A 26643-nucleotide genomic window follows, 5' to 3' on the forward strand; every position below is an offset into this window, starting at 1 on the left:
GAATAAAAAATGTGTACATTGTGTAGTTTTTACGAACTTGTAATAAAAGTGAAATGTTTCCTTTCATCTTTAAATCCACCTTGGTTTTGTTTTTTCAATGTTTCCTACTTGTTATCTGATTCTAACAACGTTTGAAATTTGTCTTTCTTTTAAAATAGTAATTCTGATTAAAACGTCACACACGGTCTCACACAAAAGTTGAAATGGTTTTTCAAACGAGGCCCAAAATTCGAGAAATAGTTCACTATTCTTTTTCAGGAGAATCCTCCCTTGAAATAACAGATGATAACAAGTGTTCACTATTTCGGTTTTCTTTACAATGTTTGCTCAGGTAGTTGTAACTTCCAGATAATTTGTACACATGACTTCACAAAAAATTCTCTGATTACTGTTGAATTTGGTAAATTTACGTATTTATCATTGTTCTAATAATTCATTGTTTCGCGAATCATTGAATGATCGCTTTCTGAAAGAGGTTCAGGTTTGTATGTTTTATAACTTTAGTGAGACATAACATTCAGAGTGAATGGGAGAATTTCCCCTTGTAAAGCTCCACCTTTCATAAAATCACCATCAACAGCAAAATCACACCTACTAATTAGTGGTTCTAATCGAAACGCCAAAATTGGAATTGTGTCTATGGCTGGTAGGTTCACGTGCTTACCATTTCTCATTGCTATCAAGATGTATGGAATGAAAATCCGAGGAATGTCACCTTTCAGTAACGTTAACCATATTGTGTCGTCGTCACATTTAGCGAATGGTGCAAGAGATAAATAAGCAGATAATCGACTGACGTAAGAGCATGCAATCATATAAAAGTCACCTTCTACAGTTTCCCAGTCATCTGGCACAGGTTGAGCCCACGATGGCAGCAAGGATGTTATAGTCTTCCACAAATGTCTTGTTGAAGTGCCATTGCCTTCTTCTAAACCAACAGGAGGAAAAACACTGGTCTGACGAGATGTTGAACATTTCAAGTGTTTACCTTGGTATGAATTCTTTTTTTGCTGTTTATTACATACTGGATCGCTATCTAACCGTACAAGTGAGGTTTTCCTAGCTAGCGCCATCTTGGCTCGATTTTCCTCTGTTGCTCTTAGGAAAGATAGGCGACATCTGTATTTCTTTGGATCTTAAAATAAAATAAAAATATAATGTTCGGAATTATAAATTGAGATAAATAGAAAATAAGACAGTTATGAAAAGGCTTAAGAAAGTAGTTAAGGTGTAGAGAAATATTAATATAATTGTTTATTACAAGAATTTTCGAGATAAAGTAAATTAGAGTGGATAATAAAACATCAAAAACATTATAGTGCACAACACCTTTTTTGAAAAGCTTTTGCTGATTGTAACAGGTACCTGGTGGTATTCATGAATATAGTTTTGGTGTTGCTTTATCACGTAGGAACTCTGAGAAATAGACAGTTAACTGTTTACCGGCAATAACGTATTTAATTGCGTTTATGTTTCTAATACGCTATTAAGCTCAACATAATTAAACGCGTTTTGCTCCTGAATTTTGTTTGTATTAAATGTCCGGTGCATCACGTTGCAGTGTCCAACAGTAGTCAGCAAACATTGACGGATTCCAGTTGCCCTGATATCGTTTTTCCATTGTAGTAAAACTGAAGATTTCGATGAAACGGTATGTGATGGGCAAATTTGGATGTGATTTTTGTGATCAGCAACTAAAAATCTATAAGGAACACCCAACAGTGTTCAAGAAGCAAAAACTTTGTTGTGAAGTGCTATCATCTGCATTATCCAGTGCTTAAAAATCCACTGATCGCTAAAGAGGAGGCCCGGCATGACCAAGCGTGTTAAGGCGTGCGACTCGTAATCTGAGGGTCGCGGGTTCTCATCCCCTTCGCGCCAAACATGATCGCCCTTTCAGCCGTGGGAGAGTTATAATGTGACGGTCAATCCCAGTATTCGTTGGTAAAAGAGTAGCCCAAGATTTGGCGGTGGGTGGTGATGACTAGCTGCCTTCCCTTTAGTCTTACACTGCTAAATTAGGGACGGCTAGAACAGATAGCCCTCGAGTAGCTTTGTGCGAAATTCAAAAAACAAACACATAAACAAACAATCGCTGAAGGGAACTTCGGAAAATATATAAAAGTCAAGGTAAATGGTTAAGGTTAATGTCGCCCAATCAAAGACAAACATCAGATTTCAAAATTCGATTACGTTAATGGACATAGGACCCAACCATTGAAGTTTATCTTTTACTCATCGGAATTTAAAAAAAAGTATTCAACCAGACCAGGTTCCTTACTTTTCACGTAATTGAAGGAAAAAACTTGACAGTTACTGACGACATTTGGTAAAGATTCAGTAATACACCTGAATGTGTTACTGACGACATTTGGTAAAGATTCAGTAATACACCTGTATTTTCACGTACTAAGACAAATTATTTCGAATGATAATTTTGTTAAATATTTTACGAAGGAAATGTTTCCACCAGTAAGATTATCTTTTCAGTGTATTCTATAACTAAGCTCAGAGGAAGTTCTTAAAGAAGAAAACGAAATGACCTACACTATATATTCGCTTCATTTTTCAGAGCCCACAGTGACACAGTGAAATCTCTGCGGATTTACAATGCTAGAAACCGAGTTCCGATACCTGTGGTGGGGTAGAGCACAGATTGTCCATTGTGTAGCTTTGTGCTTAACTTCAAACAAACACAACGGTATGTCTGCGGACTTACAATGTTAGAAACCAAGTTTAGATACCCGTGGTTGGGAAGAGTACAAATAGTCCATTGTGTAGTTTTAGGCTTAACTTCAAACAAATAAACATTTGTATCTGTATTTATGCCAAACCCACTGAGTCTCTCCACTGTCGTCCATAATTTTAAACATCCGAGTAGAAGGAGGCAGCCAATCAGCAGCAAAGTTCCGCCCACATTTCACGCTAAGGAATTTATTGTCATTGTTATAATGCACTTACAGGTTATTAAAGTGTAGTCAATATTTCGTTGTGGTATCGAACGGGTTAGAACTCGGCTCGAGAGCTCTGCAAACAAAATAAGACGTAAAAGTTGAGACCATAAAAGCGTTTCGTCAATAGATATCAGTTAGCAAAACTCACAATATTTTCTTGTATCTTTCAATCAACACACAAGATCCATCATAATTAGTAGCGTAATCTGTTCTCAGGCTTTACTTTATCAAAGTTCCAACTTACTCAGAGATTTCATCATCCCTGATAAGCCGTATCGAACTTCTCCGAGGCAGCTAAGGACTTCAGCTTCTAGGATTATATCAGCAATGAGCCCCCACTCCAAAGAAGATAGCGAGCATGTGGTGTCGTCCGTAGTTTGTAAGAGGACGATCTTTGCTTTCTTTTTCTTTCCACAGATGATATTCATCACGGATGACGTCACAGGCTCTAACATGATAGGCTCACTGGGAAGAGACATAAAGAAAACAGTCAAATGAAAATTATATTAAATAAACGTAATTTTTTTAAATGCGGTAAGCATAATGTTTAATAAATTCACACATGTATGTATGTATATATGTTTGAAGTTTGTAACAAACGTTCGTATGTATCTATACATTTTTACTTTTTCCGTCAAACTCACAGGTTTTTTTACAAAAGTAGTTGCAGCCTATTATCACTTTAATATTATTTATACAAATCAGTACAATAGAATAGTTGAAAGAAAACACAAGTTGGGTAATAACTGAAAGAAACGTAGAAGCTTTACTAAACAACGGTTGAGCTACGAACTTACACAGAGCAACAAATAAAAGTACGAACGATTTTAGAGACAATTAGTAGAAGAGCTCCATAAAGATGGGACAGGTGTTATACCACAGAAGAGGTCAAATTGAAGCTGGGATTAGATGGAAAATAAGCACAGGAGTTTCGCCAGGAAAGAGATTTGTTTGTGAAATAAATTAGAGCAAAGCTACTTGAGAGTTGTCTGTGTTAGCCTTCTTTAATTTAGACGGTTGGGTCATTCTTTATCAATGAAACATTGGATTGATCACCGCGTTACAACGTCCACGCAATCAAAAGGTCAAACATATTTGATGACGACACTTAGACACGCAACCCGCAGATTGAGACTCGAACGTCATAACTACCAGGCCAGACCTTCAGGAAAAAGGAAAGCTCAGGAGTTGTGTCACTTAAGTGCAAACGTTGGAACTGTAGTAGAAGACAACTAGGAGACTTCTAAAGAGAACATTGGAGATGTAGTAGGAGGAAACTAGGAGACTTCTAAAGAGAACATTGGAGGTGTAGTAGGAGGAAACTAGGAGACTTCTAAAGTGAGCTTTGAAGGTGTAGTAGGAGACAACTAGGAGACTTTTAAAGAAAACATTAGAACCGTAGTAGGAGACAACTAGAAATTTTCTAAAGAAAACAATGGAGGTGAATAAGGAGACAACTTGGAGACTTATAAAGATAACATTAGAACTGTAGCAGGAGACAACCAGAAATCTTCTGAAGAAAATATTGGAGGTGTAGTAAGAAACAACATGGAGACTTATAAAGATAACATTAGAACTGTAGTAGGAGACAACTAGAAATTTTCTAAAGAGTACATTGGAGGTGTAGTAGGAGACAACTTGGAGACTTATAAAGATAACATTAGAACTGTAGCAGGAGACAACTAGAAATTTTCTAAAGAGTACATTGGAGGTGTAGTAGGAGACAACTTGGAGACTTATAAAGATAACATTAGAACTGTAGCAGGAGACAACTAGAAATCTTCTAAAGAGTACATTGGAGGTGTAATAGGAGACAACTTGGAGACTTATAAGGATAACAATCGAACTGTAGTAGGAGACAACTAGAAATTTTCTAAAGAAAACAATGGAGGTGTAGTAGGAGACAACTAGGAGACTTTTAAAGAAAACATTAGAACCGTAGTAGGAAACAACTAGAAATCTTCTGAAGAAAATATTGGAGGTGTAGTAAGAAACAACATGGAGACTTATAAAGATAACATTCGAACTGTAGTAGGAGACAACTAGAAATTTTCTAAAGAAAACAATGGAGGTGTAGTAGGAGACAACTTGGAGACTTATAAAGATAATATTAGAACTGTAGCAGGAGACAACTAGAAATCTTCTGAAGAAAATATTGGAGGTGTAATAGGAGACAACTTGGAGACTTATAAAGATAACATTAGAACTGTAGTAGGAGACAACTAGAAATTTTCTAAAGAGTACATTGGAGGTGTAGTAGGAGACAACTTGGAGACTTATAAGGATAACATTAGAACTGTAGCAGGAGGCAACTAGAAATTTTCTAAAGAGTACATTGGAGGTGTAGTAGGAGACAACTTGGAGACTTATAAAGATAACATTAGAACTGTAGCAGGAGACAACTAGAAATTTTCTAAAGAGTACATTGGAGGTGTAGTAGGAGACAACTTGAAGACTTATAAAGATAACATTAGAACTGTAGTAGGAGACAACTAGAAATTTTCTAAAGAGTACATTGGAGGTGTAGTAGGAGACAACTTGGAGACTTATAAAGATAACATTAGAACTGTAGCAGGAGACAACTAGAAATTTTCTAAAGAGTACATTGGAGGTGTAGTAGGAGACAACTTGGAGACTTATAAAGATAACATTAGAACTGTAGCAGGAGACAACTAGAAATCTTCTAAAGAGTACATTGGAGGTGTAATAGGAGACAACTTGGAGACTTATAAGGATAACAATCGAACTGTAGTAGGAGACAACTAGAAAATTTCTAAAGAAAACAATGGAGGTGTAGTAGGAGACAACTTGGAGACTTCTAAAGAGAACATTAGAACTGTAATAGGAGACAACTAGGAGTCTTATAAAGAAAACATTGGAGGTGTAGTAGAAAACAACTTGGAGACTTCTAAAGAGAACATTAGAACTGTAATAGGAGACAACTAGGAGTCTTATAAAGAAAACATTGGAGGTGTAGTAGGAAACAACTTGGAGAATTCTAAAGATAACATTAGAACGGTAGTAGGAGATAACTAGGAGTCTTCTAAAGAAAACATTGGAGGTGTAGTAGGAGACAGCTAGGAGTCTTTCAAAGAAAACATTGAAGCTGTGGTTACGGATTGTGTACTAATACACTAATAATGTTATCTAAATGTTGAGTGTTTCACTTCTTCCAATCAAGTCAATTAAGATAAAAAATACTTGCCCTTGAACTTTTGTCATGCTACGAAATATGGCGTTGCCTGACCCTGCAGGTATAACACCCAGAGGTATTTTTATAGCCTCTCTCCAGTCAGGGCGAGCTAAAAGTCCGTTCACCACCTAAAAAAAAATCAAATACTAGGTGTAAGTTTTCTTCTATTTTATAACTACAAATTAAATCAATTCTCAACTGAAAACAAAATGTGCTCAAGTACGAGAATGGATGGGGGCTTGGAAGTAGGCGTGAGTGCGTTATGAGAATAACAATCAAATGCCACTATACGATTGAAGTAGCCCAAAAGTTAGCGGTGCGTGTTATACAGTAGCTGCCTTCCCTCTGTTCTGTGAGTTCAAAATTATGGATGGTTATCGTAGTTAGCTCTTGTTTAATTCTGCACGAATATCTGAAACAAAGAAACAAAAAAATTAAACCAGGTCCAACAGGAATACATCAGCTTTGAACGAATAAACCTATTAAAATCGTACATTTGTTCCAATCAGATCTATTGCTCATCTACGATAATAAACGTTTGCAATTCAGACTTAAAAGAAAATTAGTGATTGTAAATAATAATTAACTTACAGCTTAAACCACAATTAAAACCACGTAGTTAAATACGTACCTCGTAGAGAAGTCCATCTCCGGATACAGAAACAATGCCATCAAACGGTGATAGGTCAGCAGACTCGATATATGTTTTCGTGAATGTTTTCCTTGCTGGAATATTAATATATAGCTTAACAATGTTCAAATAAAGTACAGTACGTGCTGTAAGTCAAGGAACACTATAATAAAGCACAACACGTGCTGCAAATCAAGGAACACTATAATAAAGTACAGCACGTGCTGCAAATCAAGGAACACTACAATAACGTACAGCACATGCTGTAAATCAAGGAACACTATAATAAAGTACAGCACGTGCTGCAAATCAAGGAACACTACAATAAAGCACAGCACTTGCTGCAAATCAAGGAACACTATAATAAAGTACAGCACGTGCTGTAAATCAAGGAACACTACAATAAAGCACAGCACGTGCTGTAAATCAAGGAACACTATTTTTATATAATCATATGATTTGTATACCTCAGAATTTCTCTCTGTTTTGAAATCAGTAACTATACACTATCGTACGCAATATTTCAAGTGTAATTAACAGTTATTCAATATAATAACTAATTAGGAAGGTTTACATCAATAGCTACAAACTATCGTTCGTATTGTTTAAGATATAACCCCCTACCGATGGAACAGCAGGAAGTCTACGGATGTATAACGCTAAAATCAGGGTTTCGATTCCTCTCTCTGGATGCAGCAGATAGCCCGAAATGGCTTTGCTTTAAGAGAACAAAAGCTCTAACCCACAGTTATGCAAGCTAGTTTTATTCCAAACATTAATCTGTTTTTGTTACAAGCAATTTCTCCGTATTTCGTATTACACCAAGGATCACGTCGACAAATACGATTCGGAATTTTGAAGACTACAATGCTCACATAGGAGTGCTGTCGGTCAGAATGAAGTACAAATTTTCTGAAGTATTTCCCGATGATTTTATATTTAAAATATGCACTTATTAGTTACACTTATCTCAATGATTTACAAATTCCTTCCAGTAACAGTTTTCATCGTTTTGTTTTGGTTGTTTTTTTTTTGTTGTTAAATTACTTTAACTTCACTATATGTCCCGGCATGGCCAGGTGTGTTAAGGCGTGCGACTCGTCATGTGAGGTTCGCGGGTTCGAATCCCGGTCGCACCAGACATGCTCGCCCTTTCAGTCGTGGGGGCGTTATAATGTGACGGTCAGTCCCACTATTCGTTGGTAAAAGAGTAGCCCGAGAGTTGGCGACGGGTGGTGATGACTAGCTTCCTTCCCTCTAGTCTTACACTGTTAAATTCGGGACGAATAGTGCAGATATCCCTCGAGTAGCTTTGCGCGAAATTCGAAACAAACCAATCCATGTATTTACAAGTCACATTATCACTTTGTAACACAGTACAGTTTAGCTGCAAGATAAAATACTGAAGAATATTTAATTAGTTCTTGTTATCGTTTTGTTGTTTTTAATGAACGTCACTTCAAACAAGACACATAGAGAAATGTTTAATACATCGGGATTAATTTTCAGTTGTTGTTGTTGTTTTCAATCATCATTTTCTCAGAAACGGAAAGCCACAATGCAGCAGAGACGTATTTGAAAGGAGAAGAGGAAACAAGGGGTTCAAGTCCCATGAAAAATATAGGCGTAATTATTACATGTCCCCCAATGGCATAACGGTATGACTGCAGATTTACGACGCTAGAATCCGATTTTCGATACCCATTGTGAGCAGAGCACAGATAGCCTATTGTGCGGCTTTGTGTTTAATCACAAAAAAAACAAACTTTTCACATATTATTTTCAGCTTTTATATATAACTAAAATAAATAAAACTGTTATAAACACTATTACATTTCAGTTGATTTATTTTAATGACCATTTTATTAAAAAGTTTAGATCAATTTCAACTTTTTAATTTATTTTCCCCTTAAAATTATCTGCAGCCCCCTTCCCACACACACAGACCGAGTGGAAAACCTGGCTACGCTGCTGTTGTGTAGTTTAGTTATAACATTATTTTACAGTAGATTAGTACACAATATGAGCGATTTACCTGGAAGAACAAACTCAACTCAGAGAAACAAGATTTGTAGGGAGAACAGGAGCGCTGATATCGACTCAAACAAGAAAAGGGGTTTCTCATTACTCTGAACAGTTTGTTTGTTTTTTAATTTCGCACAAAGCTACACGAGGGCTATCTGTGCTAACCGTCCCTAATTTAGCAGTGTAAGACTAGAGGGAAGGCAGCTAGTCATCACCACCCACTGCCAACTCTTGGGCTACTCTTTTACCAAAGAATAGTGGGATTGACCGTAACTTTATAACGCCCCCATGGAAAATAGGGCGAGCACGTTTGGTGTGACGGGAATACGACCCTCGGATTACGAGTCGAGCGCCTTAACCACCTGGCCATGCCGGGCCAACTCTGAACAGACAGTGTTACTAACTCGGAAGTTTCCCGATCTCGTGTAGTCATGAAACTAACTTGTGCAAACAGATGTTTGTAGAAGTTATTATCATGTCGTTCTGGTTAATTTAGTTAAACCGCGACACAAAACAAGATCAACGTCATTCTAACGATCCACTAACCTGAAACCACAACGACCCAACTTATTTCACTTTCCTCAAACATCGGAACTACCTGGCTCTGGAAAATCTTGAGCGCCCTCTGTCGGCCACTAGCAGGATTAATGACAACCAAGATATGCCGCTTCGGAAGTGGCCCATCAAGTATCGAGTATTTCTCTGTAGTAGTTACAAAAACGTTTAATGAATAAAGTGGAAAACATTGTGGATAATTAAACGTTACTTTATCAACAGGTAAGATTTCTTAAGTATTTCTACTCCGTTTAAAAATGTTTGAATTCATCGGATATTAACGGTTAAAACTAAGTTTTAAAAGATTGGTCTAACTGATTTAAGTATTAGTTAACAGCTTTACATGTTCGATACAACAATATCGTGTATTTATTGTTCATTTTTTTAAAAAAAAATAATAGATTTATTTTCTTGTCAACAGTTATTTGTGCATAACTCTGGAGTACGTTAATTTGCAAAATAAAACCTCGAAATAATCTTCCCAAATATACAAATGCAATTATAATTTTCGTTAATGCCCCATTGATGAAGTATTTAAAATATAAACATATGAAAATTAATAATATTAACTGGCGTTTTTTTCTTCGTTTCCGTACGTTTTAACTATGTGATTGTAGTGTTCTGCTATTTTCGTCATAACCTCACTACAGCGTCTCCTGAAATAACATCTACACGTCCTGTATTTATCCTCGCCTCAATATTTAGCGATTCGATTCCTTTATGAGGCGAGATTGTTGGTAGGTATTACTAAGCTTTCACGCAATTCTTCCAGCTGATACGTTAAAACAATAACGTTAATCAAATTATAAACGTATTGTTTGTTTGTTTTGGAATTTCGCCCAAAGCTTCTCGAGGGCTATCTGTCCTAGCCGTCCCTAAGTTAGCAGTGTAAGACTAGAGGGAAGGCAGCTAGTCATCACCACCCACCGCCAACTCTTGGGCTACTCTTTTACCAACGAGTAGTGGGATTGACCGTCACAATATAACGCCCCCACAGCTGAGAGGGCGAGCATGTTTGGCGCGACGGGGATGCGAACCCGCGACCCTCAGATTACGAGTCGCGCGCCTCAACACGCTTGGCCATGCTGGGCCTAAACGTATTGTAACGTACTAATTAAAAAATTATTCACCAAACTGAAAAGGCTTAAATGTGCATTATCCTTTCTAATTTTGAAGTTTGTTTTGAATTTCGCGAAAAGCTACACGAAGCCTATCTGCGCCAGTTGTCCCTAATTTAGCAGTGTAAGACTAGGGGGAAGGCAGCTAGTCATCACCACCCACCGCCAATTCTTTGGCTACTCTTTTACCAAAGAATAGTGGGATTCACTATAACATTATAACGTCCCCATGGCAGAAAGGAATAGCACATTTGGTGTGACGGGTATTCGAACCTGAGACCCTCAGATTACGAGTCGAGTGCCTTAACCACCTGGCCATGCCGGGGCCCTAATTTTGAAGTAACAGGCAAAGAGAGCGAACAAACAGCATCCTTAACACCATCGCCAATTCTTGAGATACACTTATCTCACTAAATAGTGGGATTTTACTGTCACTCTTATAATGCACTCATGGCCCCAAAAGACGGAGTTCATTTTTTTTAACAGTATCCTTCGAGTCATGAATTCTTGGATTGACATAAAATGCATTTTATGAAATGAATGTGCAATTCCAGTCATCACGTGCGGATATTGGTTTAAAGCTCCCATGCTAGCCCTCGTGTAGCTTTGCGCGCATTTCAAAAACAAAAACAAACAAACAAGCTTTTCATTATTAAACATTTAAACATAAACTTAAGCTTTAACAATAAAGAAGTTATAATAAATTACGTGTGTTTTTTTGTTTTTGTTTTGCAATACATCTAAATAAATTCCAACGTTGTAATGCTATGTTTCGCTGTAGAGCAGAGGCTTGCTTACGAGTTAGCTGAAATTCAGGGTGCGATTCCGACGGTGGACAAAATACAGATTGCCCTTTGCACTGCAAAAATAACAACAAAAATAATATTGTATATTTACCCCAATATAAGATTGTTTTCTGCTAAAGTTTGTTTTGAATTTCGCGCAAAGCTGCATGAGGATTATCTGCGCTAGCCGTCCTTAATTTAGCAGTGTAAGACTAGATGAAAGGAAGCTAGTCATCACCACCCACCACCAACTCTTGGGCTACTCTTTTACCAAAGAATAGTGGGATTAACTGTAACATTTTAACACTCCCACAGAAAAGGCGAGAATAATTGGTGCGACGGGGATTCGAACCCGTGACCCTCAGATTACGAGTCGAGTGCCTTAACCACCTGGCCTTGAGCTAAATGTTGAGAAATGTGTTACATTATGACGTCAATAAAGATTTACTTCAGTAATCCACATTGTTCTACCCACCATCCTTGTTACGGATTTACTGTGAAACACTTATTTTGACTTCTACGTTTCTTTCAGTTTAATGCGCGTGACGTATATTGTTAAATGTGTATTGTGAAAGTCCCGCCTGTCCTCTAAATTTGTAGACGACTGTTGGCAAATATTATAAACTTGATACACATCGAAATTCAATTAACTTCTAAGTTAAAAATAAAATTTACGGCTATTTGAAATCGTAATACGTAACGCACGTAACATAATAAATTGGAGACCCGTCGGAGATAAATTATATTACGCAACGTTCTTCGAATGTCGGTCTTAAAAGTACTTTGACTGATTGTTCTTCAGTGTTGTGATTTGTTTGTAGCTTGATAAAAAAAATGCATTAGAAACAAGCGAGTTTGTGTTCTCTTTTTCAAGCTGATTTTGTTTAACTAGGTGCACTCAGTATACAACTATCAGTCTTACCAATGTGTTCATTTAGTCCTCGAATCTTGTGGGGGAAAAAAATGAGTAACTTTTACAAGAAAAGTAAAATATGTACTATTGTAATTCTTACTTCCATTCATATCATCTTGGAATTTCGAGTTTCTTGACGCCATAAACAAGATGGCGCTTCTCCACTTCAAGGCGTATTTCTCGTTTATGTCCCACGAACTAGCTCTTTTCACGGTTAGGCTTAGTTGATGACGCTGACGTCTTTTCACACACATGATCTGGACAATTGGATAATAGTAAATCTCTAAGCACAGATTACATCTATCCTTTGTGGTGTTCATCTTTATTTTACAGCCTATGACGTCACGTAAGTAAACCTTTCTCACCCGCGATTTTTTGTCACACGAAATAAACTCGCACGTAAGCCTAACGTTTGTTAGACGAACGACAACATTGCTTCTTTTACCGAAACTGCCGTGATAACAGAAAATATCTTCTAATAATACTTCCTCTGGCCAGTGAGGTATTGGCGTCAACTCTTCTGATGTACTGCTAATAGTAGCGTTTTCATCTAATTGTAACATTGTCGAACTCTTAACAGTGCTTAGGTTGAACCGTTCAAACAATGGTAACACACTACTTACTACCATGACGTTTGATATTTTCAGTCGTAATATACCGTTAACGTGTTAGCTGACTCAGAGTGTATGTGTATTTCAGATCGATCGTATAGAATTATACACACCTAATGGTACGGTGTATGGACACCCCACCTCTTCTTTCTAGGAAATACAAGAAATATACTCAGCTGCTGTTTTTGTATTATGAAGTCAACACAAAACTAAGAGCCAATAATTGCGTATCACGTGCTCAAGTAGCCACTTTCACGCGAAAAACACGATTTGAGTTTGAATACACGCTGTCATATTGATGACTCTTTTAGAAAAGTTATTTTTCATAACACCTAAATGGAGACAACCACCTGTTAATCCTGAACTTAGAGCATCCTTATGGTATTAAATCCAACCTAAATTCTGTGATACGTTGTGTTAGTTTACTAAACTACACGGCATTTGTAAGATTGAGATATAAATCGAGTTATTCAGTTTCAAAAACGTTTTAAACATGGTCGGAAGAGTTTCAACAAATAACATGCAATAGTTACATGTTGCTCCTAGCGAAACATCGTTTTAAAAAAAGTATATCAGAAAGCTGGTTTTAATTTTAATTTATTAAAAATACGGGGTATCCCAAAAGTCTGGACCTATAAGAAAGATATACATTATTCTCATTTATCTTATTAAAGTTGAACAAACACGTTTTCTGATGTCAGTTGTACATATTTCAGGAAATATAATACTATGAAGACACAGTATACCAAGATGCGACATCTATGTATGCTGTGTGGCTGTTAATGGCATACAAATTGAATAATAAGTAAATAGATAATAAATTGTGTATTTTTCCCTCTGGGTATAGGCCTCTGGGATACTCTGTGTAATGACTTTAAGATATTGTTTGTTTTTTGAATTTCGCACAAAGCTACTCGAGTGCTATCTGTACCAGCCGTCCATGAGTTAGCAGTGTAAGACTAGAGGGAAGGCAGATAGTCATCACCACCCACCGCTAACTCTTGGACTACTCTTTTACTGACGAATAGTGGGATTGACCGTCATATTATAACGACCCCATGGCTGAAAGAGCCATGTGTGGTTTAGGCACTCGACTAGTAATCCGAGGGTCGCGGGTTCGAACCCCGTTACACCAAACATGCTCGCCCTTTCAGCCGTTGGGGCATTATAAAGTTACGGTCATCCCACAATTCGTTGGTGAAAGAGTAGCCCAAGAGTCGGCGGTGGGTGGTGATGACTAGCTGCCTTTCCTCTAGTCTTACAATGCAAAATTAGGGACGGCTAGCACAGATAGCCCTCGTGTAGCTTTGCGGGAAATTCAAAAAAGAAACACAATCAATGCCATTGCAGCACGATCTTTCGGCCTTCCGGTAACGCCTTCTATGAGCCAAATCTTAATTTACAAAGTATTAAAAAGTCTGAATGGTTACGAAGTAGGTAACAGTAATATATGTTGGGACATGCGCAAAAGCTATAAGAGACACAGAAGACGTTTTTAATCAAATAAGTATTTTTATCGTAACGATACTTCTTGAAAAACATGACTTCTAAGATAATACAAAATAATTCATTCTGTAGGCAGATTCCCAAATCTCTAACCCTACTTGTTCTAAGCCTAACATTAGATAAATCTTAATTAAAAACAAGCTGTATCCGATACGCACGTATTTTCTTTTAGTTTAGTTAGAGCAAAACTTTACCATCAGTAAATAAAAGTCATTCTACGACCTAACGTTAGAGTTTGTTTGTTTGTTTTTTCAATATGATAAGATTTTAATAAGTTGTTGTACAAATTGTCTAATAAATTATATTTATATTCATCTTTCGTCGATATCTGTTGAAATTAAGCCCGCGTGCATTTTCATGATAGACAAAAACTGGATATTATGGTAGTAGATATTAATATCTCACCATGAACATTATATCTATCAACATTCTTTCCATAGCTCAGTGGCTTACAAAGTAGTTGAAGCATATAACTTTCCTTAGGTTGTGAAACCATTGGAAAGCTGTGGCAAATATCTAGCACGTTTAAGATTTTTGTCAGTGTATTTTTTTTTAATCTGAAACTATACATAAGGCCATCTGCGATCAGTCCAACAGGATGAATCGAGTCCAGAATTTTAGCGTTATAGGATAGTAAATTTACCACTGGCCATCTGAGGGATAGCTGTATATGTTTGTTTATTTTAGCGCGAAGCCACACAACAAGTTATCTGGGCTCTGCCCAACAAGGAGACTCGAAGCCCGGATTTTAGCTTTATGAGCATTAAACTTATTGCTGGCTCATTGGGAACATCTGTTTACGTTTGTTTTAGCGCAAATCTACACAATAGGCTACGTGTACTCTGTTAACTAAGAGAATCGAACCCCTGATTTTTGCGTTGTAAATCCGTAAACATACCACGGTCCATTTCCCCATTTGCGATTATTTATTGTATGTTTCAGTGAAAACCTACACAATATTCTATCTACTCTTGGTCCACCAAAGGAAATCGAAGTCCCGAATGTTAGTGTTATAAGTCCGTAAATCTACCCACGAACCATTGGTAGGGGGCATCTCTATATACGTGCAAACAAACTTCGTAGTAGAACATTCGAGAATTTTCTGCGAATTTCAGCTGAATACACACGCGTCTGCTATCTGCTTCACCAAACGATAAATTTTACAAAAAAAATAATAAAACAACTACTACACTTACACACATTTCACCAGCTGTTTCATTCAATGTAAAAAATCATTCGTAATTTTGAGTTTATATAACATTATTGCCCTGTGTATGTTTATTCAGAAAGTTTTCCACTTGTTACAACGTTTATTTTGGCGGTTCATACTGTAATGTGTTGTAGATTACTCCAGAAACATGATTCACTGCTTAATATGTTAATAAGTTTTAACAGTTAACAAAACCAGTTAAAGTTTGGCAGATTTGGTATTTTCTGCAGAAAGCATGATATTTACAGAGTATGGACAAAAAAGTGTCCTACCCTTGAAAATGTTGTTATTTGTTATATCTTTTATTATATAACAGACAAATAGGTAAAACTATGCGTTTTTTAGAATCCGCACGACAAGATTCTGTTCAGATATGATCTCAAGCCCTGAATTTAACTCTGGCTTTTGTATATATCTGAACTTTTCATGATTTTAGTTACATTTTATCATAAAAAGTGTTGTAGACCTGCTGAAGTTTATTATATCTTATTATTACAATTAACTTACAAAATGATAAACAAGTTTATCTACAATAACTGAACATAACAATGAAATTTAAAATAATACAAACAAGTTTCACAAGTTAATATTTAGTCAACATTCTCTTAGATTTCAGTACTGCTTCACATCAACGTGACATGCTTTCAATAAGTTTGTACAGATATTCGTGAGTGATTGTCTGTCATCCTTCTTTGAGTACATCAAAAAGTTCATCTTCCATGTTTGGCTTGTGATATTTCGTTTAACTCAGCCCATAACGTTTCAATTGGATTGACTGACCTGAGCATTCCATCACACCAATTATCTTATTTCTATGATATCTTTTAACGACTCTACAATTACATATATATTTATATTCTAAAGCAAAATTAAAATATTTTTATCAATATTTGTGTCTCATTAAATACCCAGTCTGCGAGTCAAGGTGATGCACCTGGTGGATTGATTCCCAAACACAACTTTTCCTTAATTTCTTGTTTCCAAATCTGAACAAATTTGAGCTCCCAACGATACCTGCCAACATGGCTGGATTTACATAAGTTTTCAATATCAGAGGAAGTAAAACCTAATTCTCCATCCAACATCCTACACCAAATACGGTAATGACTTCAGATGTTGCGCAATACAAATTCTGGCTCTTCAGATGCCGTTTTCTTCGCGGATTTTGCGAGTTATACAGAAAGAAATCACCGAGAATGACTCAGTTAATTTTACTTGCTGCTGTAAGTTTACTAAGTTTACCTGCCTGAACATGAATATTTCTATCAGTGGAACATAGTCTCGCCCACCCCTAAGCTTAGTGATTGAACACTCTTAAGAGGTGGGTTCTTTTGGCAGTAAATTGTTTCTTGTTCTCAGGTTTTTAACTCTAGTCCTTTATCTAAGTAAATTTTACTTGGTTCTTCTGTAGCTTACCCAGCTCATTAATTCAGTCTCGTTGTCTGGAAGATTGGAAGCTAATATCTCGTAAATAAGAGCACACAGTTTCACATAGTTTTACTTATTAGCTTTTATTAAAATTACTACAACTGCTGCTTAAATTGTATTATATTTCTCGTATACTTTCTCTTACAAGAATATATTATTTAAACATAGAAACTTGTAGCTACTATCAAGGTCATATTAGTCCAATACGGTGTTATCTTCTCAGTACGTTAATCTAACAAACTGTTATTTTCTCGGTGTATTATACAACTAACACTTTAATAACCTCTGAATGTAATAATCTAACATATTCTTATCTCTGAATGTATTAGTAAAAAACATAGAAACATAATAAACATTTGTGTTTCCATTTAATACACTTTCTAATGTTACGTGTTGATGGAACAGATATCCATAATTATTTTACGTAAACAGAGATTGAGTGTGATATGAAAAACGATCTTGGAGTCTCGCCATAACATTAAAGGCCATATCACTACGTTCAGTCATACCTTATCTCACAATCCTGCATCGTTACGATAGTCCTTTTCATTTCAGAAGACTTCGATTTTGAGGCTGTCATGTTTAAAACCCTCCCTTCCTCCGGCAGGCTTTTCCATAAACTATCCAGTGTTGGAGGACGATAGTTTCCCAGCGTCCACTTCAACAGTCCGATTGCAAGTAAATCTATGGACACTGCCTTTACTGGTATCTCTTTACTTACGTCCTTCAGTTTCTCAAGGTACGAGACAGTTCAACAAGAATGTCGTAAAAAAGCAGCATGTGTCCCTTTCTTCAACATGTTGCTTTCGGTTGTTCCTACCACCAACGTTTGTATTCACGTATCTTCATCTCTTACAAGAGGGCCCGACATGGCCAGGTGGTTAAGGCACTCCGAGGGTTGCGGGTTCGAATACCTGTCACACCAAACATGCCCGCCCTTTCAGCCGTGAGGTGGCGTTATAATGTGTCGGTCATTCCCACTATTCGTTGGTAAAAAGAGTAGCCCAAGAGTTGGCGGTAGGGTGGTGATGACTAGCTGCCTTCCCTCTAGTCTTACACTGCTAAATTAGGGACGGCTGGCGCAGATAGCCCTCGTGTAGCTTTGCGCGAAATTAAAAACAATCGAAACCATGAATTTCTACGTTTTGGAGAAAGAAAGGAACAATATTCGTAAATATTAAACGTGTATGTTGGTAATTAGGCACAAAGCTACACAATGGGCTTTATATGTTCTGCTCATCACAGGTATCGAAACTCGGTTTCTAGCGTTTAAAGTCTTCAGGCATACCGCTGTGCCACTTGAAGGCTGAATATTAAAATATTGTCATTTAGAACATTCGACTTTTTTTCGGACGTTAATTTTATGTGAAATTGGAAAAGAAGCATCTATAAGTTAAAATAAACCACAATTTCTTCAAGTGCAGAGAAACTGTATATCATTTTGCTTCGTTAGAAGTGAAATTCGTAGAGGAGCGCAGCTAAATTCTGGTGTATTTTTGTTTAATATATAAAACTAAATCGAAATGACTGTTACAAATCAGAGCCTTCAAAGAAGGGACCACAAAATGAGTGTGGAAACGTTGTTATTGAATTTCTTTGACCATTCCTCATTGTAAAACAACAATAAGTACCTGAAAACAAATGTGTGCAAAGGTACTCATTTAGTTAGTGCCGCAGCTCTCTTAACGAGATAGTACCTCCAATGAAAAGGGGAGGACCTCCCCCTGTACGGGTCTACATTCCATATATTCTCCATCCACAGCAAATCCCCCTTTCTTCTCAAATGGTATTAGCCGAAAAGCGAGGATTGGAATCATATCAACAAATGAACAGTTCACGTGTTTTCCACTTCTCATGGCTATTAAGAAATGCATCACTAAAACTTGTGGCACGTGACCACGCACGAGGATTAACCATATTGTGTCATCATTTAACTTAGCGAATGGTGACAGTGACAAGTAAGTGGAAAGCCGACTGACGTAAGAACAACCGATGACGTAAAACTCCCCTTCTATAGTTTCCCAATCTTCTGAAACGTGCTGATCCCACGTTGGAAGTAAAGAGGTTTCAGTCTTCCACAAGAATCTTGATGAGGAAGCGTTATTTTCCTTTAAGTCATTGAATGTCGTTGATTGAAACAATGGGTTACTGTGGTTGGAAGTTGAACCTATGAAACTTTGGTCTTCATGCAAGTATCGTATAAGCTTGCTATTTCTCAATTGGTTAACATTTAATCGATCAGATGCAGCTTTTCTGGCCCGCGCCAGCTTGGCTCTGCTCTCATCAGTTGCTCGAAGAAACGATAAGCGGCCTCTGTACTTTCTTGGACCTGAAATAGAAAATCTCGAAATAAATGAGCAGCTGTACATTTCATGGAAAACGCTTTTGTTGCTAGAAATGCTGAAACCAAAAACAAAACCTACTACGAATAAGAAACTGATTATTCTGTACGTACACATAATTATTATTATCTTTTAATACAAACTATATATGAAGTTAGAAGAATTACCTCATAGGCAGAAGAACAAACGTGTGGACCTATTCGAGTCAAGCAGCTTAAGATATTGCTCAAGGCTATTAGTTTGGGCACTAGTTCTAATCAAACAGCTTTAGGTATTACCCAAGACTACTAGTTAGAGTACTAGTTTTAATCAAACAGCTTCAAATATTACCCAAGACTACTAGTTAGGGCACTAATCCTAATCAAACAGCTTTAGATGTTACATAAGACTACTAGTTAGGGCACTAGTTCTAATTAAACAGCTTCACGTTTTACCCAAGACTACTAGTTAGATTACTAGTTCTAATCAAACAGCTTCAAATATTACCCAAGACTACTAGTTAGGGCCCTAATCCTAATCAAACAGCTTTAGGTGTTACATAAGACTACTAGTTAGGGCACTAGTTCTAATTAAACAGCTTCACTTATTACTCAAGACTACTAGTTAGAGCACTAGTTCTAATCAAACAGCTTCAGGTATTACATAAGACTACTAGTTAGAGTACTAGTTCTAATCAAACAGCTTCAAATATTACTTAAGATTACTAGTTAGGGTTCTAATTCTAATCAAACAGCTTTAGGTATTACCCAAGACTACTAGTTAGAGTACTAGTTCTAATCAAACAGCTTCAAATATTACCCAAGACTACTAGTTAGGGCACTAATCCTAATCAAACAGCTTTAGATGTTACCCAAGACTACTAGTTAGGGCACTAATCCTAATCAAACAGCTTTAGGTGTTACATAAGACTACTAGTTAGAGCACTAGTTCTAATCAAACAGCTTCACGTATTACCCAAGATTACTAGTTAGAGCACTAGTTCTAATCAAACAGCTTCAAATATTACCCAAGACTACTAGTTAGGGCACTAATCCTAATCAAACAGCTTTAGGTGTTACATATGACTACTAGTTAGGGCACTAATCCTAATCAAACAGCTTCATGTATTACATAAGACTACTAGTTAGAGCACTAGTTCTAATCAAACAGCTTCACGTATTACCCAAGGTTACTAGTTAGAGCACTAGTTCTAATCAAACAGCTTCAAATATTACCCAAGACTACTAGTTAGGGCACTAATCCTAATCAAACAGCTTTAGGTGTTACATAAGACTACTAGTTAGGGGACTAGTTCTAATTAAACAGCTTCACTTATTACCCAAGACTACTAGTTAGGGCACTAGTTCTAATTAAACAGCTTCACGTTTTACCCAAGACTACTAGTTAGGGCTCTAATTCTAATCAAACAGCTTTAGGTATTACATAAGACTACTAGTTAGAACACTAGTTCTAATCAAACAGCTTCAGTTATTACATAAGACTACTAGTTAGGGCACTAATCCTAATCAAACAGCTTCAAATATTACATAAGACTACTAGTTAGGACACTAATCCTAATCAAACAGCTTTAGGTGTTACATAAAACTACTAGTTAGGGCACTAGTTCTAATCAAACAGCTTCATGTATTACATAAGACTACTAGTTAGAGCACTAGTTCTAATCAAACAGCTTCAGGTATTACATAAGACTACTAGTTAGAGTACTAGTTCTAATCAAACAGCTTCAAATATTACTTAAGATTACTAGTTAGGGTTCTAATTCTAATCAAACAGCTTTAGGTATTGCCCAAGACTACTAGTTAGAGTACTAGTTCTAATCAAACAGCTTCAAATATTACCCAAGACTACTAGTTAGGGCACTAATCCTAATCAAACAGCTTTAGATGTTACCCAAGACTACTAGTTAGGGCACTAATCCTAATCAAACAGCTTTAGGTGTTACATAAGACTACTAGTTAGGGCACTAATCCTAATCAAACAGCTTCATGTATTACATAAGACTACTAGTTAGAGCACTAGTTCTAATCAAACAGCTTCACGTATTACCCAAGATTACTAGTTAGAGCACTAGTTCTAATCAAACAGCTTCAAATATTACCCAAGACTATTAGTTAGGGCACTAATCCTAATCAAACAGCTTTAGGTGTTACATAAGACTACTAGTTAGGGGACTAGTTCTAATTAAACAGCTTCACTTATTACCCAAGACTACTAGTTAGAACACTAGTTCTAATCAAACAGCTTCAGTTATTACATAAGACTACTAGTTAGGGCACTAATCCTAATCAAACAGCTTCAAATATTACATAAGACTACTAGTTAGGACACTAATCCTAACCAAACAGCTTTAGGTGTTACATAAAACTACTAGTTAGGGCACTAGTTCTAATCAAACAGCTTCACGTATTACATAAGACTACTAGTTAGGGCACTAATCCTAATCAAACAGCTTCAAATATTACCCAAGACTACTAGTTAGGACACTAATCCTAATCAAACAGCTTTAGGTGTTACATAAGACTACTAGTTAGAACACTAGTTCTAATCAAACAGCTTCAGTTATTACATAAGACTACTAGTTAGGGCACTAATCCTAATCAAACAGCTACAAATATTACCCAAGACTACTAGTTAGGACACTAATCCTAATCAAACAGCTTTAGGTGTTACATAAGACTACTAGTTAGAACACTAGTTCTAATCAAACAGCTTCATGTATTACATAAGACTACTAGTTAGAGCACTAGTTCTAATTAAACAGCTTCATGTATTACATAAGACTACTAGTTAGAGCACTAGTTCTAATCAAACAGCTTCAGGTATTACCCAAGACTAGTAATTTGGGTACTTATTAATAAAAAGCAATTCTATTTTGATTGGAAGACTGTGTTTGAAGTCTTACTGAGTGATTTGAGTGTTCCTGTCAAACCATACCGTACTTCCCCAAGAAAACGTAACACTTCCGAGTCCAGAACAATATCAGCGATGACTCCCCAAAGAAATGAAGACAGAGAACATACGGACTCATCAACAGTTTGTAGTAAAATGAGGTGTTTTTTCTGGATGCGTCCTTTGATGATATGTAACACTGATGACGTCACAGAGTCCAGTACAGTAGGCTCACTAGCCAAAACAAAAATAAAATTAACCAGAGTAAATATTTGAGCATGCGCAGCACGTTGAATAATATACATTATTCAAACTATAAACAGCTTTTCAGGTAAAAGCAACTCTATTACATTGTGCTAACGTAAACCTATTTTTTTCTTTTCCCTCTGTTTTTTTTCAAAGTTATGTAACATTAAGATCAATTTTAATTTATAAATCTTTTTTCTTTGTTCGCTTTGATATTTTTTCCGTTCTATATTTTGAAGCCTAAAATTTTTAGTGTATGTTTTCTTTTTCTCAATAATTTATAAAATACATACCCCAGTGCTTCGTTAAGACTAAAAGCTAGCCCGTTGCCTGATCCACCAGGGATAACACCAATTGGCATCTTGATAGCTTCTCTCCAGTCAGACCGCGCTAAGAGCCCGTTTACAATCTGTAAACAACGTGATTCATATTTGCACTCGGTTTCACAGTGTTCTTGGTGACTAGTACCACACATCTGTTTTTATCTAGTAGCGATTCCAACAATACAGTAAAAGCAAGAAACGTAAGCACTTTACTGAACCGTTTGCTATTATTACGTCATATAATACAACCATCCTGCACGACTTCAGTTAAGATAAGGACCCATTGTCTACATTAAGAACCATAATTCCAAAGATACTTATCTGCAGGAGTAACTACCGCAGTGTGATTATCAGATGAAACATAAAATTAATCAAAATGTTAAAACTTATATTGAGCTTGCTCTGTGTCGTGACGATACGTAGTTAGATAGGTTAATGTTTGGAACACTCTCGTCAGATTCTTACTCTGGCATTGTTTGTGGTTTTCATTCATACGCGAGATCTTTCAAGTGTATTTTTAATTAAGTATCACTTACCAATACACTAAAAAAACGTAAAATGTGGTGAGTGGCCACCTATGCTGTTTATTGGTTTGTTTTTGAATTTCGCACAAAGCTACTCGAGGGCTATCTGTGCTAACCGTCCCTAATTTAGTAGTGTAAGATTAGAAGGAAGGCAGCTAGTCATCACCATCCACCGCCAACTCGTGAGCTACTCTTTTACCTACGAATAGTGGGATTGACCGTCACATTATAACGCCTTCACGGCTGAAAGCGCGAGCATGTTTGGCGCGACGGGGATGCGAACCCGCGACCCTCAGATTACGAGTCGCACGCCTCAACACGCTTGGCCATGCCGGGCCCCTGTTTATTGGTATCAACTCTGTATTCGTATATAGGTACAAAAGCGTCAGACTTTTCAATTACATTTCAGAGTACGTCAGTGTTAGCTCAAATGTCAATTGTACATAATATGGATTCTGTAAACCCAGTTATATGAACAAAGTTTATAGAAATGCCAGTTCATATTTTACCTTCAGGTAAAACCAAACTTTATCATATTAAAGTTATAACAAACGAACGTAAAATTTATTTAATTGTTATCTTCAAAGAATAAGTCAGGTTGTTAGGACGTTCGACTCGCAATCTGAGAGTCACAGGTTTGAATCCCCGTCACACCAAACATGTTCGCCCTTTCAACTGTTGGGGCGTTACAATGTTACAAGTAATTCCACTATTCGCTGGTAAAAGAGTGGCCCAAGAGTCGGCGGTGGGTGGTGATGACAAGCTGCCTTTCCTTACTTCTAAATTATGGACTTCTATCGCAGATAGCCCTCGTGTATCTTTGTGCGAAATTAAAAACAAACACGCATGCTTTAAATAATAAATGTAAGTAAAACATTAAATCTTTCTATGTCTCACGGTTTTAGGAAACTATCTTGTTTATCATAACAGTCAATTATTAACCATATGATTAGGCTTCACAAAAAGCATTTGAAAGTTGCACCGAAAATTCACCCATACTGGACTATACATTACTTGGGACTCAGCACAGGAAACAAAACAAAAACTCAACATACTAAGAAACCAAATAAACACAGCCATAAAACTATGCTCACCAGATAAATTTAACGATGAATTAGACAAAATAAAACAATACTTCATCAACATCAATAAGTTTCCTCCACAAACCGTAGGAAACATAATACATACACACCTAGACAAAAAGCAAAATCAACCAACAAAAGTAAATGCATCTCACGAAACCATATACTGCTGCATATCATATATTCCCGACATCAGCAGAAAAATAACAAACACTTGGCAAAAACTGGTAACAAAGTATGACATTCCAGTTAATACCAAATTTATTCAAAAACCTGGCATAAAACTGAGGTCTATACTATGTAAAAACTACACTGACAAACACCACACCAACATTATTTATAAAATACAATGTGATAACTGCCACGACTTCTATATTGGAGAAACAAGTAGAAAAATGGAAACCAGATTCAAAGAACATAAAAAGTCACCTTCACACATTTTCGAACACTGCAAATCAAATAGACACAACATAACCATAGAAAACACCGAAATACTAAATAAAGAAACAAACATAAACAAACGCAAAATTAAAGAAGCCTTGGCCTGGCATGGCCAAGCGCGTAAGGCGTGCGACTCGTAATCCGAGGGTTGCGGGTTCGCGCCCGCGTCGCGCTAAACATGCTCGCCCTTCAAGCCGTGGGGGTGTATAATGTTACGATGAATCCCACTATTCTTTGGTAAAAGAGTAGCCCAAGAGCTGGCGGTGGGTGGTGATGACTAGCTGCTTTCCCTCTAGTCTTACACTGCTAAATTAGGGACGGCTAGCACAGATAGCCCTCGAGTAGCTTTGTGCGAAATTCCAAAACAAACAAACAAAAAAGAAGCCTTACTTATACAACAACTCAAGCCCAAAATAAACCAATACAAAGGAACACCTTTATATCTATATTAAATATAATAAAATAAATAATATAAAATTATATATTCAAAAATCTAAACACGCCCTCTACATTCCGACACTCAGTTGAACAACCCCTTACAAACATGTGGTCAGCTTCCGGTCAGTTAACTCTTTCTTTCTTTGTGAACCTGACGATGACCGAAGAAGGTCGAAATGTTGTTCGCTCCTCTACGTAAAATATTTTCTCAACCCAAACGAGCCGTTTTTGCATATATATTTCTCTACAAGTGGGTTTTCTCGACATCACTGATCTGAAAGTTTTATTGTAAACTATAGGGAAATTTCTCAATCACCATCTCGATTTGTATTTTGTTTATTACAAGGCGATTTGATTAAATATTTAGTACCACTCTAGGTTCTTAATAAAACAATATTATTAAAGCTCTAAGTTAACGATTGTACTGTATTAATAACTAAACATAAAATTTTAAAATCGTTTATTTTTTGAGTTCGACAACAAAGACTCGACCTCGTTACTAAGTTCAATACTAGATGGCCGCACAATCACTACATTATTAAAAGCGTTTCACTTTTGAGAAAAAATAATTGTGTGAAATGCTTATCTTTAAATGGAAATAAACAAAATAAATGCAAACATTTCTTAATTTAGCATTTGGTTACTAAGAAGTACAATAACTAAATTACATCAACCTCATATTAACTGTTTCAAAATTATCATGTAGTGAGTGTTATGATTGAACAGTACTTACGCAAAAGAAGCTTTCATTTTGAAATATCTTTTGAGTCTATGTTAAAAATTGAACATTTACACCAGAGCTAAACAATAAAAAGAAACAAATAGAGTCTAAATATGAATCGCATATTCTATAATTCGCTATGAATCTCAGACCTACCTCGTATATAAGTCCGTCTCCCGATACAGACACGATGTTTTTGAACATGGGTAAATCTACTGACTGAATGTAATTAAATACAAAGTTCTTTTCTTCTGTAAATTAAAAAAAATAATATAAACTGTTTAAAAATAGCTATTCCCTTCATTAATATTAACAAATCGTTGTTAACTTTAATTGTAGTTACTTTATTGCCTTTATTTAACCAATTATTTAAAAAAATATATCAAACTAAAAGTTTAAAACGAAAAAAATTAAAGAATTATTCTTTTCTTTGTTATAAAACATTTTATGATTAAATAGACATTAACAAGTCTTTTTATAAAATAATAGTTACTGAATACTCTCGTAATAAATCCATTTATCTCTAATGAGGACAGGCATCAGACGAACCGCAGCTGAACTGATTTTTTTAACGACCTCTGATAATAATTTATCAAATAACCAAATAATTTAAAGAAATTTGGGTAGTTTGGTCAAGTTCGAACAACTCTTAAAAAAAGATGTATATATTTATCTTATATATACATAAGATACACCACATGGCCAAAA

At 36.3% G+C, this 26643-nt stretch overlaps 3 protein-coding genes across 4 annotated transcripts; all 3 read right to left on the minus strand.

Moving 5' to 3' along the window:
* Positions 1 to 386: 386 nt before the first annotated feature.
* LOC143238710 (sphingosine kinase 1-like) lies at positions 387 to 3414 on the minus strand. Its single transcript, XM_076479176.1, has 2 exons — positions 3199 to 3414; positions 387 to 1135 (listed from the first exon to the last, which is right to left on the minus strand). Exons 1-2 carry the CDS (start codon positions 3407 to 3409, stop codon positions 501 to 503), a joined length of 846 nt encoding a protein of 281 aa, XP_076335291.1. The 5' UTR covers positions 3410 to 3414; the 3' UTR covers positions 387 to 500.
* A 2350-nt stretch (positions 3415 to 5764) lies between these two features.
* LOC143238198 (sphingosine kinase 2-like) lies at positions 5765 to 12842 on the minus strand. 2 transcript variants are annotated; one of them, XM_076478210.1, is made up of 4 exons: positions 12275 to 12838; positions 9350 to 9505; positions 6779 to 6873; positions 5776 to 6275 (listed from the first exon to the last, which is right to left on the minus strand). In XM_076478210.1, the coding sequence occupies exons 1-4, from the start codon at positions 12801 to 12803 to the stop codon at positions 6102 to 6104; spliced, it is 954 nt and encodes a 317-aa protein (XP_076334325.1). In that variant the 5' UTR covers positions 12804 to 12838; the 3' UTR covers positions 5776 to 6101. The 2 variants fall into 2 exon arrangements, with proteins under 2 accessions (XP_076334326.1, XP_076334325.1); XM_076478211.1 differs by lacking the exon at positions 9350 to 9505 and having other exon boundaries at positions 5765 to 6275; positions 12275 to 12842.
* Positions 12843 to 16169: 3327 nt separating this feature from the next.
* Positions 16170 to 26213, minus strand: LOC143238990 (sphingosine kinase 2-like). Its single transcript, XM_076479690.1, has 4 exons — positions 26092 to 26213; positions 22700 to 22815; positions 22174 to 22394; positions 16170 to 19258 (listed from the first exon to the last, which is right to left on the minus strand). Exons 1-4 carry the CDS (start codon positions 26137 to 26139, stop codon positions 18612 to 18614), a joined length of 1032 nt encoding a protein of 343 aa, XP_076335805.1. The 5' UTR covers positions 26140 to 26213; the 3' UTR covers positions 16170 to 18611.
* Positions 26214 to 26643: the final 430 nt, after the last annotated feature.

This window comes from Tachypleus tridentatus, chromosome 13 (genome assembly GCF_004210375.1).
Source record: "Tachypleus tridentatus isolate NWPU-2018 chromosome 13, ASM421037v1, whole genome shotgun sequence".
NCBI lineage: Eukaryota > Metazoa > Arthropoda > Merostomata > Xiphosura > Limulidae > Tachypleus > Tachypleus tridentatus.